This window comes from Phascolarctos cinereus, unplaced genomic scaffold (assembly GCF_003287225.1).
Source record: "Phascolarctos cinereus isolate Bilbo 61053 unplaced genomic scaffold, phaCin_HiC Scaffold_1;HRSCAF=81, whole genome shotgun sequence".
Lineage (NCBI taxonomy): Eukaryota > Metazoa > Chordata > Mammalia > Diprotodontia > Phascolarctidae > Phascolarctos > Phascolarctos cinereus.
In genome coordinates, this window is record NW_027555514.1 from 10,491,010 (window position 1) to 10,508,246 (window position 17,237).

At 42.1% G+C, this 17,237-nt stretch overlaps 1 protein-coding gene across 1 annotated transcript in view; it reads left to right on the plus strand.

Moving 5' to 3' along the window:
* Positions 1-7,373: 7,373 nt before the first annotated feature.
* Positions 7,374-17,237, plus strand: part of HDAC9 (histone deacetylase 9) — a 573,266-nt gene continuing 563,402 nt past the window's right edge. Inside the window, 1 exon segment of the mRNA XM_078150730.1 lies at positions 7,374-7,477. Within this exon segment, the coding sequence (XP_078006856.1) occupies positions 7,423-7,477 (55 nt within the window). The 5' untranslated portion in view covers positions 7,374-7,422.

Consider the following 17,237-nt stretch of genomic DNA (forward strand, 5'->3'; position numbering starts at 1 on the left):
GCCATCATCTGATACCTGTATCTCCTGACGTTGCCAAATTTATTCTCCCCACCTTCATTACCTTTAAAATAATGGGTCAGAAAACAATTTGTGAATAGGAGAAAGATGCTTATTTTTAGCATCCTGAGTCACAGTGGAAGAGTCACGGGGGAGGAGGCTGAGAGGAGCGCCTCTCCAAAGAGTGCATATGAGAAGACAAGTTACAGAGGAGATACCTGAGGATGAGCAGTCGAGCATGAGCTTGGGGGTGGGGAGAGCAGGGTGCCCCCCCAATACGGTTTTTGCTTCTTGAAGGGCAGAGGGAAGAGGGTTAATGGAGAGAAGAGCTCACATTTCTGTGGTTGTGGGCTGCAGGCAGTGTGTGCCTTCCTGGGGGAATTATTTAAGAGAGGATATAGTCTTGTATTTATTTTGGCCCTTAGTGAAAGTGACTCATATGTTCTCTCCATACAACAAATAATGCAGTTGTGTTTGAAAAATCAGCTATTTTTAGCTCTGTTTTCAGAAGGAAGAAAGACCTCACACAGAAGGGGTGGGGGGAAGAAAAGGAGGAAGGCAATGGGGAGTCAGTAAAGTGCTGAGCTCTGGGGATCAGTCCTGGGTTTGACCAGGAGGCTTTATAGCCTTTGTGGAGAAGAAGCAGGGCTGCCTTGGGCACAGTCCCTCTCTCTACAGCTTGGGGGCGGGGTGGGAGGGGGAAAGGAAGACTGGGATCTACTGAAAGTTCTCAACAGGTCCTGATGGCAAGGGGGATGGGATTTTCACTTTTTCAAGTGACTTTAGGCAGTGGGGCTCCTGCAGAGCTCCAGCTGAGTCCCAGAGCAGGCCAGTATTTCCCAATGTGGTTTCCAACAGGGATTCAGATCATGGGGTTCTAGGGACTCTCCCAGGTCTTAAGCACCAACCCAGGTTTCCAGTAACTTCACTCTTATTCCTTCTTCCCACTGCCATGACCCTGAGTGATTCTGTATGTCTCCTTAATCTCGCTCAGCCTCAGTTTCTCAATTTGTAAAGTAGAGATAATAATACTTACAAAAACAATAGGTTATTTTAAGGTACTCTGTAAATCTTAGCGTGCAGTAGAAATACGATCATGATAGTAAAAAATAATAATAATTATTGTTTTGATGAATATAGTCCAACTATTTCCTTTGTGGTAGTTATAGTTTTAGACTCTATCTGCAAATTTTAATAGCACAATACCATAATATGCTAATATTATCATGGGATTGTTATTATTTACACACTTAGCACCATGCACCTTGCAAGTCTATTATACGTACTGCCATCAGGCTCTTCTCTGTCCAGCCCATTATAAACATTTAGGTCTTAGGTTTTTCCACTGGAAAGGACTCCAAAGGCCATCTAATCCATCAGATAATTCCCTTTCTCAAAAACAGTTAAGGGTCCGTTTTCCTCAGTTCATGAGCCAATGCATTAAACACATTCTATAGTCTGAGTCCAGCCTGGGTTCTAGCCTTGGCCTTGCCATTGTGAGCTTGGAGAGGTTGCTTCCTTAACTAGGAGGTTACCTACCTAACTGCTTAGCAGAGGTTACTTCACCAATAGGTGAAACTCTTGGTTTCCTCATTGGGAAAACGAATGGGTGAACCTAACTCCGTTCTCAACCTTGTTTGTGTCATGATCCCATTGGCAGTTTGGGGAAGACTTTGTATTCCATTTCAGAATCATGCTTTTATGCATAACACAAAATCCACAGGATCACCACAATAACAACAACAATAACCCAAGATTGGTGAAAATAAAGTTGTAGAGGGTTTTTCCCTCCTTTTAATTCTTAGACTCCCTAAAATCTATACACAGACATTCAGGTTCAAAACCTTTGGACTAGATAATGATAACTCACCATTTTAAAAGGTTTCAAGGCTTATGAAGGGCTTTGCTCAAAGGAAAACTTTCAAGGGAAGTCATTGAGAGTGCTGTTCATTTCATAGATAAAAAAAAAAGAGTCCCAGAGAAGTTAAGGGAGGTCACTTAACCAGAAGGCGTGAGAGCTGAGAGCTAAACCGCTTCTCCTGGTTCCAAGTCTCCTACTCTTTCCACCACCACATGCTGCCTCTAAGGGTCCCACCTAGCTCTAACATTCTCTGGCACCATTGCCTTTGCCTTCTCTGCTACCAATCCCCTGTAGAGATCCTCCCCCTCTTGCCAAAATGGACTGTTTTCTGCTTGGGCCTATCCAGTCCAACTACCATGAGTGACTTTTGCTTTCTCTGCCCATTTACCCTGCACCACTTCCTCTTACAGCATCATCTTCTTGAAGGCAGGCAGGGGCTATCTTGTGGTCTTGATCCTTGTATCCCTCACACCTAGCATTGTGCCTACCCTAGAGCAAAAGCACAGTAAATGGTTATTGCCTGACTGACTTTTAGTAAAGCTTATCAATTGATTGATTGATTAATGATCTGAAGTTGGCTCATCCATCTTTGAAGGCCTAGCTACAGTTCCATCTCCACTCTGTAGTCTTTCTAGTCATCTTCCCTTCCTCCCACCAACTTAATCCTCCCTTCTCTGAATTACTGCTGCAACCACCGTTTGAATCTTAGGTTATTTGTCAGTGTTTCTTGTATCCATGCTTCATCTCCCCATCTAGCTTCTGAGGTCCGTGAAGGCAGGCATCAGCCAGCCTGAATGCTTTTTAATCCTCTCCAGGGCCTATAAACAGATAATAAGTGCTTGCTGATGGATTGTATATGATTCAGGCAAAGACCCTCCAGATGGACAAGAACAGTTAAAGAGGCTTTTGGTCAGACGCTGTGGTCCTGTTGGCCTATGAAACACGGGATGTTGAATGAATGACTTAAAAGGCTTGGATTAGGGCTTCCTTCGCTCCAAGTATTGTGCAAAATGCTAGGGCTGCAAATACAAAAGTATAGGCAGCTCTTGTCCTCGAGAAGCTTATAGCAGAGTGAGGAAACAATACACATGGGCGACATTTTATAAAGTTGATTTTACATAAAGTTCATACCTTCAAAAAGCTGATTTTACATAAAGCTTATGCCTTCTAAGGGATATGGGTGTGGGAGAGAATCAGAGAATTTCAGAGTTGGAAGGAACCTCAGGGACCATTTGATCTAAATCTCACCCGCTGTCCAAAACCTTGGTCAAGTGCATGAAGACTTGCACTAAAGAAAGAAGGACACACTCCATCCTGAGGGAGCGTAATTAGATTGGTCTTGTGAAGAAGTTCTTGGCATTTGGCCTAAATGTGCCCATTTTTTGCTTCCACTCATTGCCAGGTCATTTATTTATTTACTTATTTTTAGTTTTCAACATTCACTTTTACGAGATTTTGAGCTCTAAATTTTTACCTCTCGCTCCAATTCTACCTTCCCAAGATGACATGCAATCTGACATAGGCTTTACATGTACAATCATATTAAACATATTTCCACATTAGTAGTGTTGTGAAATGAGAATCAGAATAAAAGGGAAAAACCATGAGAAAGAAAAAAAATTAAAAAGAGAAAATAGTATGCTTGATCAACATTCAGACTTCAAAGTTCTTTCTCTGGACATGGATAGAATTTTCCATCACAAGTATTTTGGAGTTGTCTTAGATCACTGCATTGCTGAAAAGAGCTAAGTTGATCAAAGTTGGTCATCGCACAATGTTGTTGCTACTGTGTATAATGTTCTCCTGGTTCTGCTCACTTCACTTAGCATCAGTTCATGTAAGTCTAGAAAGTAAAATGCTTGAGGGCAGGACATGCTTTTACTTTTCATATCCAAACTCTCCAGCATTGTGCCTAGCATGTACCCATTTTAGATATATTCTGAATATTTTTATACATGTCTATGGTCTTTCCCACTAAAATGTAAGCTTTTTGAGGGCAGAGAATATTATACTTTTACTTTGTATTACCAGTTCCTAGCATAGTACCTGACACATAATAGGAGATCAATAAACACTTGGTTAGTGATTGATTCATTAGGTGCTTTTATCATTAAGCATGTATTATACTTTTAGGTGCCACATATAGTAGGTGCCTAGTAGTTATTTGTGGATTGATTATTAGCTTAAAACACATTTACTTTTCTTTGAAAACCTTTTGTTCTTTAAAGATGGGCACTGGGCAGCTAGGTGGTACAGTGGATAGAGCAGCGGCCCTGGAATCAGGAAGACCTGCGTTTAAATTCGGCCTCAGACACATAACACTCGTTAGCTGTGTGACCCTGGGCAAGTCACTTAACCCCCACTGCCTGGCCAAAAAAAAAAAAAAGATCAAATCCTCTGTTTCACTTCGGGCCAGCTAGGTGGCTCAGTGGATAGAGCACCAGCTCTGAAGTCAGGAGGACCTGAGTTCAAATCTTACCTCAGACCAAACACTTGACACTAGCTGTGTGACCCTGGGCAAGTCCCTTAACCCCAATTGCCTAAAAATAAAAAAAAAATTAAAAAAAATAAAGATGGACACTAATTAGGAACAGTTGGAAGAAATGCCATGGGATTCCTGAACTGGAAGAGCCTTTAGAGGTCACTCAGACCTCTTCCCTTTGTTCCCATTTTTGGGCTGTTTTCTACACACTCATGAAAAAGACAATGGCACAAGAGAGAACTTTGGGGAAGTCCATTTAAAAAATAATCAATTTAGTTTTAATAATTACTTCCATAAGCTTTTCAGTTTTAAATTTTCTTCCCTCTGAGGGCAAACAATCTGATATAGACTCTACATATTTGTTCCTATTAAATATATTTTCATATTAGTCATGTTGCAAAGAAGAATTAGAACCAATAGGAGGAACCACAAGAAAGAAGGAACAAAACAAAACAAAACAGAAGAGAAAAAAAGAGTAAATAATATGCTTTGCTTTGCATTCAAACTCCATAGTTCTTTCTCTGAATGTGAATAGCGTTTTCCATCACGAGACTTTTGGAGATCATTCACTGCTAGTTAAGTGGAACATCCAGATTCCAGAAGGATGATATCCTATCTTTATTAATTTTTCCCTTCTACACCAGTCTTCCCTTAAGTCTTCCCTTCTAAATATGCCTAGTGCCTTTGACCTCATCTGTTAAAAAACAAAAAACAAAACAAAAAAAATTTGGACCACATGATCTCTAAGATCCTTTCCAGCCTCAGACACTTAGCTGTAGGATCTTGGACAAGTTATTTCCCCCTTGTCTGTTTCAATTTCCTCATCTGTAAAATGGGAGAAATAATAGCAGCGACCTCTCAGGATTGTTGTAAGGATGAAATGAGGTAATATTTATAAAGTACCTGGCAACTTGAAAGTGCTGTATAAATGCTAACTATATTAATGCTATATTATTTTTCTAACTGTATCTGGGAACCTATGAGCCATCTAGTGACCCTCCTCTGGACACTGTCCTGAAGGTTGGTGCTGAATTTACACTCAGATTCAATGCAGAGGAGCTCACAGAAGAACCCCAAGGACAGGTACTGGTAGACTAGGGTGATGCCATTGATATGGAGTTTTATCATTTCTTATTTTGGCAGCTCCTGCATGGCATTGCTGTAGTAAAGACAATCTGATTAATGCCATGGTTTCCCAGATCACATTATGGTTTAAGACAGAACTTATCTACCAAAGTAGCTACCACTGGAGCCCCAGGAAGAAAAAATACATATGTGTGTGTGTGTATGCATATATACACAATATATGTGTACATACCTATATGATGTATACATATATGTTTCTCCCTTTTAAAAAGAATTCCTTCTGGCCTTCTTTTGGTGACCATAAGGAGTGTGTTGTGGTGACTTGTCTGGGGACCAGTGAAGAGCCTGCCTGACACCTGGGCACTAGCAGGCAGCGGAACACACATAAGTTATTTGTCTTTAATGTCCTAGACATGTTTCGGTGAAGTTCAAATTAGCCTGAGGACAAAAGAGGACAGGCTGTTAATTTAAAGCTGGACTTTGGGGCTTCCATGAGGGCTAATTTAGGCTAGATTTTAAAAAGTAAATAAACAGCAGTCTGCCTTTCCATTAAAAATGAGGGTATTGGGTTTCTGTGTAGTTAAGTCTTTAAATAACGTCTGCTTAGCTCTTGCCAGGGGGCCTGACAATCTTTAGGAGGTGGGCATCCTTTGGAATCACATGCTGTCTGTGGAGGGGAGGCTAAGCAGTGGGGGTCGTCTTGCACTTGTTTCTACACTTTAGGTCCCTTGTAGCAATGAAATTCCAGATTAGTTGGGAAGGAAGTACCACAGCTGGTATGAAAATAGCCTAGATCTTAGAACCAGAAGACCCAATCTGTGGCACCAACCCTGATTTTGACTATGGACAAGATACCCTGACCATTTCGAGCTCCAGTTTCCTCAATCATGAAATGGAACAAGAGGTCCCTATATTCCTTGTCTCATGTGGTGGTTGTAAGGAAACTTTGTCAACCTTAAAGGACTGTAGAAATGAAAGGCACTTCCAAGAATGAGAGCAGGTTGAATTGCACCAACATCAGAGTGTCTGTGGTTCTGGGCAACATTAAAAGCTCCAGATCTTTCTCTAAAATCTTTCCTCTCTGTATAGGGACCTTTGGGAGCTGAATTCACAAACTGAACTTGCTGAGAAGTCTAATTTGTGGTGGCAATTTCAGGTTTCCAATACACAGAACGATTCTTTAATGTAGCCATCAATAATTTAGAAGCCACCCAGTATCTTGGGAAATAAGCTACATTAGAGATTGTTCTAGCAAAGTCTGGTTTTCTTTCCAAATGCTTCCCAAATACAAGTAATACTGACTCTGATCGACGTTTTCCAAATATGTGGTACAACTGTAAATCACTGCACTTGGAACCTGAGGAATTAGCTCCATGCTTCAGAGATGGGACTTGAACACAGGTCTTCCTGATTTCAAAGTTGGCCCTCCATCAACCATACCACCCCAGGCCTTCTGTGACCCCTCTCCATCCCTCAGACCTATGATTTTGTCAGCATGGGGGACTCCTGGTACAGCAAGCGTCAGTGCAGATTGGTAGCCATATATAATTTATAAACACATATAGTTGCCTTGGGCTCTGAGAGTTTAAGTGATTCATCCAGAGTCCCACAGTCAGTATGTATCAGAGGCACACACTGGAAGACTGTATTCAACTCTGGGCACCACAGTTTTAGAAGGGCATTAATAAACAGGGGAATGTCCAGAGGAAGGCAACTTCCTGGTAAAGAGACTTTGAGTTTATGTCATATGAGCTTGAAGGAACTAAAGATGTTTAGCCTAGAGAAAAGATGACTCAAAGGGGACCTAATAGCTGCCCTCAAAGATATAAATGGATGTCATGAGGAAGAGGGATTGACCTTGTTCTGTTTGGACTCAGAGGGCAGAACAATAGGGGGAAGTGGCCGAGTCCAACGTAGATTTGATGTCAGGGCAAACAGCACCAACTTCCTAATAATTCAGGCAGTCTCAGAGTAGAATGGGCTCCCTAGAGATGTGATGGGCTCCTCTTCCATTAAAGTCTTCCAGCAGAACCTGGATGCCCACTTGTCAGGTATGTTCTACCTGAAGATTTCTTTGGTGTATTTCTTAGAGTAGATGGCCACTGAGGACCCTTTCAATTCTCATATTCTCTTATGAGCCTGCAAATATTTGTACACAGCTATGACCTACTTACTCTATGAGGCCACGGAAATGAGGTGAGGGTAGAGGTTTATTACGTACTATGGGCCCTAAAGGAGCCTTCTGAGAGAAGGTGCCATTGAAGTTGGGTTTTAAAGGCTGGATGGTGCTTTGAGGGGTAGAGATGGGGACTGTGAATGAAAGCCTGATACCTCGGTTACCTTAAAGTAGCTGCTGACTTACCCCTAAGGCACAGAGTGATATGTTCAGTTCTAGATGCCACATTTTAAGAAAGCTGTTAATTAGTTGGAGATCATACAGTGGAAAACATGGGTGGTTAAGGACCATCATTTGGTTGCTGGTAGGGGATGGCAATGTGTGACTTTACATGTTAGCATTTCTAGAATCAAGGATCCCCTCTAGGTGGATTGTCTTTCCAACAGTGCTCTAACATCATTATTGCTCCACACCTTAGAAATTTGTCTATGGAAACTCTGTGCCCCCAAAATCCAACTCCTGATTGCCAGCCCTCCAAAATCTCCTTGTGTTTCTGTACTTTAGTGAAGCTGGGCTCTCAGTGGTCTATAACCCTTCTTCCCTGGGAAAGGATGGCACTATTAGTGGCCTAGCAGCCATTTCATTGTTTGCCTTGAGCCTTTGTGAAAATGAAATGATTGTAGTCCTCGAATTCTAATATGGAGGTGTCATGGGAGACAACATGTGCACAGATCAGTGAGCAGCAATGTCGTACCATGGAAAGAATAGTGGATTGGGCATCAAAGGACCTTAGTTCAAATCCCAGCTCTATCACTGGAATCTTGATCAAGATACTTAATTCCTCTGATCCTCAATTTGCTCACCTGTAAAATGATGGGGTTGCACTAGATAGCCTCTGAGGTGCTTTCTGGTTCTATATCTATATTCCTATGACCCTAAAAAGGTGGAGTCATCTCTGCAGGAGTAGACTGAAAGCTGGGGCCTGTGGAAAGACTTCCTGTAAGAAAATGGAATCTTGGTGACAATGGACTCCACCCATCTTCAGAAATAGATGCCAAGCTCCTCCCTTTCCACCCCCAACCCTTCCGCAATTTTGACCTACTTTCCACTTTATGGTTGGAGAGGAGACAATTTTCAGGGTAGAAATAGGAGATTATGAAATCTTGGGTTCCTAGAAAATCACTTGACCTTGAAGCCTAAAGCATTGGTAGTGGCTTTTGGCTTGGGTCCATGTATCTTTTTTAGACCTTGTCACATTTCCCAATCTCTTAGGTTGAGGAAGTGATGGCTTTGCCACAGAGACATGTGACTAGCTGTTTCCTTCCAGTCCAGGCTCATGATATTCCTGTTGTGGCCATCCCATGGCAAGGCCAGAGTAGCACCTAGTAGCCATTTGGTTGAATTACAGGGATTCTTAACCTGGGTCCATAAACTTGTTTTAAAAATACATATATTTTGATAAGTGTATTTCAAATGTAATTGGTTTCCTGTGTGATTATATTATTTTACTTTATGAATCTGAAACATTATTATGAGAAAGGGTCCATAGACTTCGACAGACTGCCAAGGAGGTCCAGGATACAAACAAGGTAAAGAATTCCTGCCCAGGTAGGAGTGGTGTCAGCTAAATGAGTCTACACACAACTTTGGTTCCATTTCATGAATGCTTTTTTAAAAAGAGAGAGAGGAGGTGTCGTTGCTGAGCTCAGACCCCTTGGACTGTACATATTTCATCCCTGAGTAGATTTTTATGGGAGAGTCATAAACCCCTGCAAACGGGTTTATAATGGAAAATGCAACTTAACCCTCACTGGGGCTGTACCGGTGCACCTTACAAGGGCACATTTTGGAAACCCCCCAAATCCATGTTTCCCAAGGGCCACATCCTGGAGAGGAAGGAACGCTATAACCCTTTCATTTACTATAAATACCTGGCCCAGTTTATGATGATTTGATTGGGTTAAAAAAATTTCCCCCCATCTCGATTTTAATAAAGCAACCTACTGGTATAAAAGGATTGCAGCTGGCCTTCTCGGCCATGGCCCCCTGGTCTCTGGGAGTGAAATGAGCAGCCTTTATAACAGGCTTCAGTTTTTAGAAGCTGGTTAATAAAAAATAATTTCCTTCCCTTTGGACTTGTGCATGGAGCTGAGAAATGCCTCCCTAGGTCAGCAGGGAGGCTGTCATCAGGGAACCAGAGGAAAGCTAGATGGAAAGGTGGGGGCCTGGGGTTTTCTCATCTAACATGCACTTAATAGAATGAGTGGGGGAAGGGAACGTCTCCTCAGTCTCACAGAAAGTGAAATTCCCCTTCTCAACCATCTTTCCTTTCCATAATCCTAGGATAGCATCCCTGATCCTGGGATAATCCTGGAATAAAAGTTGGGCAACAGGGAAAGATTATGGTACCATATAGATGTCAACTAAATATAGGACTTGACCTGTGGGGATGGCTCCAGAGGGCAGAATCAGAAACAAAGGGAAGAAGACAAAAAGAGATAAATGTAGTCTGGATAACTAGAAAACGAACAATTAGAGTTTTTCAAATACGAAATGAGCCTCCCTTCTTAGGTGATAGTGTATCTCCCATCACTGAAAGTCTTCCCCAAAAGACTATCTGTCTCCCTCTTGGATGTGTGGTAGAGGGATGGGTCTGAAGGCCTCTGAGAACCTTCCAAAGTCTGAGACTCTGTGACTCCTTTCTCACCCTTGTCTAGAGGTACTCAGGAAGAGCATTCTTAAACGACCTATTCTCCTCTGTCCCCAGGGGAAAACTCAGAAGGAAATTATGGGAAGGTGATGGGTGACTTAATTATAGGATGATATAATGAGCAGGAAGCATGAACATTTTGATAGCTGGCATGATAAATGTGATCCAAGACATCTTTGGGAGGGACAAACGGACCTTTGTCAAGAGAGCCTTATCTTAACCACTGGTGAGGAGTGAAAAGTGAAGACACGTTCTTGAGAGCAATAGGGAATATGGCCAGAGTCTCTCCATCATGTTTCCTTCCTCCTTTCATTCATCACTTATTTCTGGAATACCATGAGCACCATGTCTCCTATAACTCACATCTGTATTTTATTTTTTTAGTAAAAATATTGTAGTGATTTTTCAAATATTACAATCATTTCTGAATATGCCTCCTTGCCCTTATAAGTATAATAGAGAAAACCAGCTAAGCAAAAGCAACAGAAACAGGACTTTGCCTGACTATGCAATATTTTATCTCTGCAATCCTCCCCCCACCCCTCCCCGGGGCAGGGGGGAGGTTATGTCAAGGCAAGGTAGGTGAGTTTAGTAATTGCATTTGAGAACTTTGTTGTCTATCCTGGCTATTCAGAGATTAGATTTTTTTTCTTTTAGTGTCCTTTTCATTCACGTTACTAGTCTCTGTGTATATTGTTGTTCCTATTTTGTTTTGAATCCGTCCATGTCAATCTTCATGTTTCTCTGAATTCCTTACATTTGCTATTTCCTGCGGCACAGTAGTACCTGGTACGTTTCATAATACCATCGCATCCCAGAGTTGGTAGGTGTCCCTTCTGTGTTTTTCAGAACAGACTTTTCATGGAACTGTGTTCATATTAGAGTTCCTTTTCCATCTTTAGGTTCCTAGTGACCTGCCTGAAAATATTTAAGGATCAGAGCAAAGTTTCAGCACACAGCTGGGCTTAGGGCAGCCCCAGAATGAAAACTGCAGTGAACAAGAGAGAAAACTCTTTTTTTCTTGGATGAGATCCACGACTTCCCAAGTTTTCGGTAGATAGGTTCCCTCTGGAGAAAGCTTATCTTTTGACTGAATTAGCTGACTTCAGCATTCATGACTTTCTGGGAAGGCCTTTATTTGAGAGTAGATTAAGCCCTCCTGTATTGAGTGGTTTGGGTTGTGGTATTTCTCTCTCTTTCTTTCTTTCTTTCTTTCTGTCTTTCTTTCTTTCTTTCTTTCTTTCTTTCTTTCTTTCTTTCTTTCTTTCTTTCTTTCTTTCTTTCTTTCTTTCTTTCTTTCTTTCTTTCTTTCTTTCTTTCTTATTTTTGTCCTTTGAGGGATGGGAAGTTGTTTGTTGTTTTCAGAAGTTACAAGGACTTATCTTTTGGATGTGATCCATGTATTTATTGCCTGAAGGAGGGAAGTGAAGCTGACAGACCTCACCTCAGAGTATAAGAAAGGGACATCTACAGGGGAAAGAAAGATCCTTTCCTCCTCTCTGGCTTGGGATATCTGTGGAGTAAATGCTGTCCTTATACCAAGTAGAAGCCAAGGTAAGGCAGGATGGTGTGAGTCCTGGGGACCAGGAGGCACCAGTGCTTCTGTTCTAACCAGGCAAATTCAAGTAAATATCCCAGGGATGATGCTGGGTTCCTGCACCAAGGGTCAGAGCTATCAGCAACACTGCAGTGTATGCAGCTCAGAATCAGGAGCACTTGGGTTAGAATCCTGCCTGAAAGACTGACTAGCTTTGTGACCTCTCCAGCCTCAGTTTCTTCATCTATAGAATTGGGGTAAAAATAGCATCCATCTTCCAAAGTTGTTAGAGTCAAATGAATTACCATACATAAAACACTTGGCAAACCTCAAACTACTCTATAAATGACTATTATTAATTTTCTTTTTATTACTCACTGGGGTCAGGCTCCTAAGAGAAAACTTCAGGAGAAGGCATCTTCTGTATCTGAAGGGCTAACTCTGGACATTAGAATTGAGCTTTGTTCTGTTTGGCCCCACCGGCGCCACATGGCTTTCTGTTGATGAAAACATGATAGGCAGGGGCCCTGGGAACTGGGTGGCTGGTTCCCCTGGGGAAGATTTATGCAAGCACATGAACAAAGATTCCAGAGAATTGGAAACCAGCAATGGTCACTGCATTGTTGGAGGATGTGCTCCCATCAAGCAGCTCACAGAAATGTCAGTGTATTTTGAAGAACCAGTCTGATTGCCTTCTTCCTCTTCTAGATTTTCTGTAGGTACGAAATATTTTATTTTATACTATTGTGCAAAAAATCCTTTCACCTAAGAGCCAAATAGGATCCCAGATCTAGAACTGAGGGAGCTCAGAGGCCATCTAGTACACCCCACTCATCTTACATTGAGGAAACTGAAGCCTTTGGAGGGAAAAGGGATTGTCCATGATCATGCAGGTAGGAAATATAAGAGGCAAGATTTGAATCTAGGGCTTGTGACTCCAGAACCCGTATTCTTGCTTCTATACTGGGCACAATTTAGTACTCTACCCTGACAGCCTCTCAGCTTAGAATGTGATTATAAATTTGAGATTGTGATAATCAGAAAGCCCAGAGCATCTCCAGCCTGAGGCTGGTCCGAAGCAAGGTTGGCATGTGTGACTGCTGGTTCCCTGTGCACCCGGGGAAGCCAATCAAGTGGCTGGATTGCTGGATGAATGCTGCATTAACTCTGGCAGTTGTCTTTTAATTTACCATCAGGGAAGCTGGATCACTTCAGTCAAACAAAAAGAAAAGGAAAAAAAAAGATTCCTCCTGTCTCAGTGGGATCTTAAAAACTGATTCCTTAATGTGGCAATAATTCCTGATATAACAGACTGAGTTGGGCTTAAGACCAAGTTTTGAAAGTAACAGGCTACTTACGGGTCCTTTTGACTTTGTCATCCCCTAGGAATGCAATAAACAGCATTCACCGGTGCAGTGGGAAGCGAGATGGCGGGATGGTTGGTTCTCAGCTAAGTACTATGGAGTCCCATATTTCTTAAGTGACCTGCCAGCAAAGAGGCTGGATATTTATCCAAGAATTCCAATGAAAATCAAAATTAGCCCATCGGTAAGGAGAATGCCCTCCAGTAAAGGTGCTTTTAAGAGTACCTTGGCTGTGGGGTGAGTTTTCTTGGGGAAACACATTCCCACGTCAACTAGGGCTACCTCACTCACGTCAAGTAATGCCACATAAATTGAGGCTGGGTGCTGTGAGGAGGGGAGGCATGAACTTTTCAACTGGAGCTGCCCAATGGCATTGGAAGTACATACCTCCACAAATTTGTGGAGATCATGAAAGAACTTTCTTAGGTCATTTTTTGACCTTTGAATTTTCAGAAACTCTATACCTTTCATAATGAGACAGCTTGCTTTGGTTGTACACTCTGGGCTTCTTGGCGACCTCTCCCCCTATGAGAAATCGACCGTGAGGTACAATGTCAGGTGGGCTTCCACTCGACTTTCTAGAGATTTTGCCGCCCAGGTCTTGGAAGCAACAAACAAAATTAGGCACAAGGTTAGAGCGCTCAAGTCCTTATTAATTGGCAGGTTAAACTTTTATGGGTTTCTGGTACCCTGGTGATACACGACTATTAAAATTTGCAGGTGGTTCAAGGGGTGGGAGATGTGAGTTCCTGTGCTACGAATATATCATAAAACTCTATATTTCATGTTGTGAAAGTGGAGACTTTAATACTTTTTCCCCATATAAGCTGATTAAGGAATCTTTATGGAGCTCATTAACTCCATGGTGTGGTGGTGTTTTTTTTTCATTGAACAGTGAAAAGTGTAACACTTATTGAGAGAAGACTAAAGTAGAATAACTAACCAACCCGATGATTCTGTCACACTAGCATAAGGCTCAGCAGATCCTGCTTTATGTAGCTTACTTCCCACCCTCAAATCGATCTCAACACCAATGGTTTGCCCTGGTGGGCTGGTCCAATTATTTTCTTCAGACACAGTGGCAATTTCTGAGGTGTGTATTCAGAGAGTAGTTTTTGTTTGACCCGTCAGGCATCTGTATTTATGGAGCAGCTGGGCTATATTGGAATAGTCCTGGATTTTATTATATGCTTCTCATCTTTCATCTGAAAATCACAAGAGATGCACCACGCCATATTACACTAGCTCATCTATTGACTCTGGTTTGGAGTCTCACTCTGGGAATATAATTTGAGAGAGAACTGAGGAATACAGAACGTTTTGAAATGGTCTTTTCATTTTTTTTTAAACGATAGCTAAATTAAGATCCCCACCAATCTAGGAACTAGCTGCTTCCAACTATCATAATGGGTTTTTGTTTTGTATGTAGGGAGATATCAAAATGATCAGTTTCTCTTCATTAATTCTTTGTTAAGATACTCCACTTTTCTTTTTTATCTCATGAAAGTGTTTTTATTTATTTGTTTAATTTCTGAATCTAAGTTTCTCCCTTGCCAGTTTTCTCAGAAACAGAACATTGACTCTTGCTCTCTGTGAATCAATCACAGTGGCAGAGTGGGTTGGGTTCTCTGAGGATGGTATGTTCAAAATACCCTTTTCTGAGAACTACATTGCAAGAGAAACTGGGCTCTTTGATTCCCCATAATGCCATCCATTCATATACTATGCTATGGATGAAAGTCATAGCTTGCCTTTGTTTCTTCCAGTGTTAAGAATGACTAGTTCTTCACCAGCTTAACACCTTGTTCAGGCTAGTCATTTTTCAGTTGTGTCTGACTCTTCATGACCCCATTCGGGTTTTCGTTGGCAAAGGTACTGCAGTGGTTTGCCATTTCCTTCCCTAGCTCACTTGGCATATGAGGAAACTGAGGCAAACAGGATTAAATAACTTGCCTAAGATCACACAGCTAGTAAGTGTCTGAGGCCAGATTTGAAATCAGGAAGATTAGTCTTTTTGATTCCAAGCCCAGCACTCTAGCCACAAAGAGTTGGGGCTAAAAATGATGTGGTGCAGTGCAAAGGGCTTTGCCTCTAGAGTCAGAGCACCCGAGTTCAAATCCCACTGGATACGTGCTACTGATGTTAACCAGCCTGAGTATTTCAGCACCCTGTAAGCCTCAGTTTCCTCATAGGTAATATGAAGGGAATGACCTCGACTGTCCCTTAGTTTCTTTCCAGATCCAGATATATGGTCCTGTTATCTTATGAATTGAACAAGAAGTAAAGTAAAATTGGGCCCTGAGAATGGGTGCGTTAAGGGGCATCCGCAAGAAGCAAAGACTACACTAGGTACTGAGAGTTACAGGGAGGTGACTGGAAAGGCTTCTGTAGTGAAATCATCCCTCCAACTTGTCACAAACACTTCTCTCAATGGAAAATAATGACTCTCATTATTTCAATGCTTCAGTGCTTTCCAAATGTCTTATGTCTGGTCTCTTGGTTGATTCTTACAACAATCCTGAGAGGCAATGTGTTATTATGATCCCCAATTTACAGATAGGAAAATTGAGGCTCAGGGAGATGAAATGATTTGCCCAAGGACACAGAGCAAGTGAATGTCTGAAACAGGATTCAAGACCAGGTCTTCCTGACTCCCAATTCGATGTCAAACCCACTATGCCATGCTGCCCCACTGCCCCTCAAGCAATAATCTGGTTATCAAAAATGCTACAGTGCCGTGTTTTGACGAAGGATAACTTTTGAACAAGAACATACTGTTTTCCTTTATTAGAGAACTTCATTTTGTTATTTAGCTCTAAGAACTCATTTAATGTTGCTTTTTAAAAAGGAGTGTCATAGTTGAGAGCTTAGGTTCCAAATGTCTAGCGTGAAGGTGTAAGGTGGAGAGAGATCTGAGCCCGAGAGGGCCATTTTGAAAAGTGCTCCCCTCCCCTCCCTGCCTCAGGATGCCTTTGGTTAAGAACTTCAGGTTGCCAATGTTGGGAGCCCTTTTGTGTCCTGATAAGAGGCCAAAGTTGATACAAGAGACTGTAGGTGTTCAGAGGAGCCTGGTCTCTAGAAAATGAACATACCTGAAAATTGCCCAAAGGGGTCTGTGTACAGCCAAGGCAGCATTAGGAAGATGGGCTGGCAGCGTTAGTTTTGGGAAAAGTCGTGTTCGTGGAAAGGGTGTAAATGAGCAACTTCATCTTTGGAGAGGGGACCAAAAGTCCCGAAGGATGTATTTGGGCATCAAAGGCCAGGTTTAGAAATCTCCCACCAGCCAACTGGAAAGGTGCTAAGCTGCTCAACGTGAGTCAATTTGTGGAAAGCTTGGGTATTAGTGATGTCAAGGTGCTAATGAGCAGCCCAGAGCTCAGTCACTCAGGGCTCAGGATGCTGCCCCTCCTCCCCCAGTGCATTCTGATTACAGAAATACTGGTCTGAGTTAGCCAAATAGTCATGAGAATACTGACTCATCTAAGTGAGGTTGTGTGACCCAGTGCTTGTGGTCTGAGAGGAAGAGGGTGAAAAGAGACACAAAACAGAGACGTTTGGTTGGAAGGCACCTCAAAGGTGATTTGATCAAATTCTAACCCGTAGAAATAATCCGCTCTACACAACGCCAGCTTCCGGACTACCAGTGGGCTAGAACTGCCTGCCTATATCGTCCTCATTTGGTAAAGCTATGCCCTTTGTTCTTTATACCAAGCCCACACTTACTTCTTTGCAACATCCATCCACTCTTCCTGGTTTTGTCCATAGAACCAAATAGAACATGTCAAATCCCCTGCCTGAGGATAGCTCTTTGGATACTTGAAGGCGTCTATCAAGCCTCCTCTCAGTTTTCTTTTCTATAGTATAAACATCTGGAGTTCTGCGAAAAGGTTCCTAGTCTCTTTGCCACTTTGGTCACTGACCTCTAGACACACTTCAGATTGTCCATTTCCTAAAGCATGGCACCCACCCAGAGCTGTACACATTACTCTGTACGTATTATAACCAGGACAGAAACTATTGAGGCCGACAGTTCTCTTTTTCTGTGCCTTGGGCTTTTCTGAATGCATCCTAAGATAAAATTAGT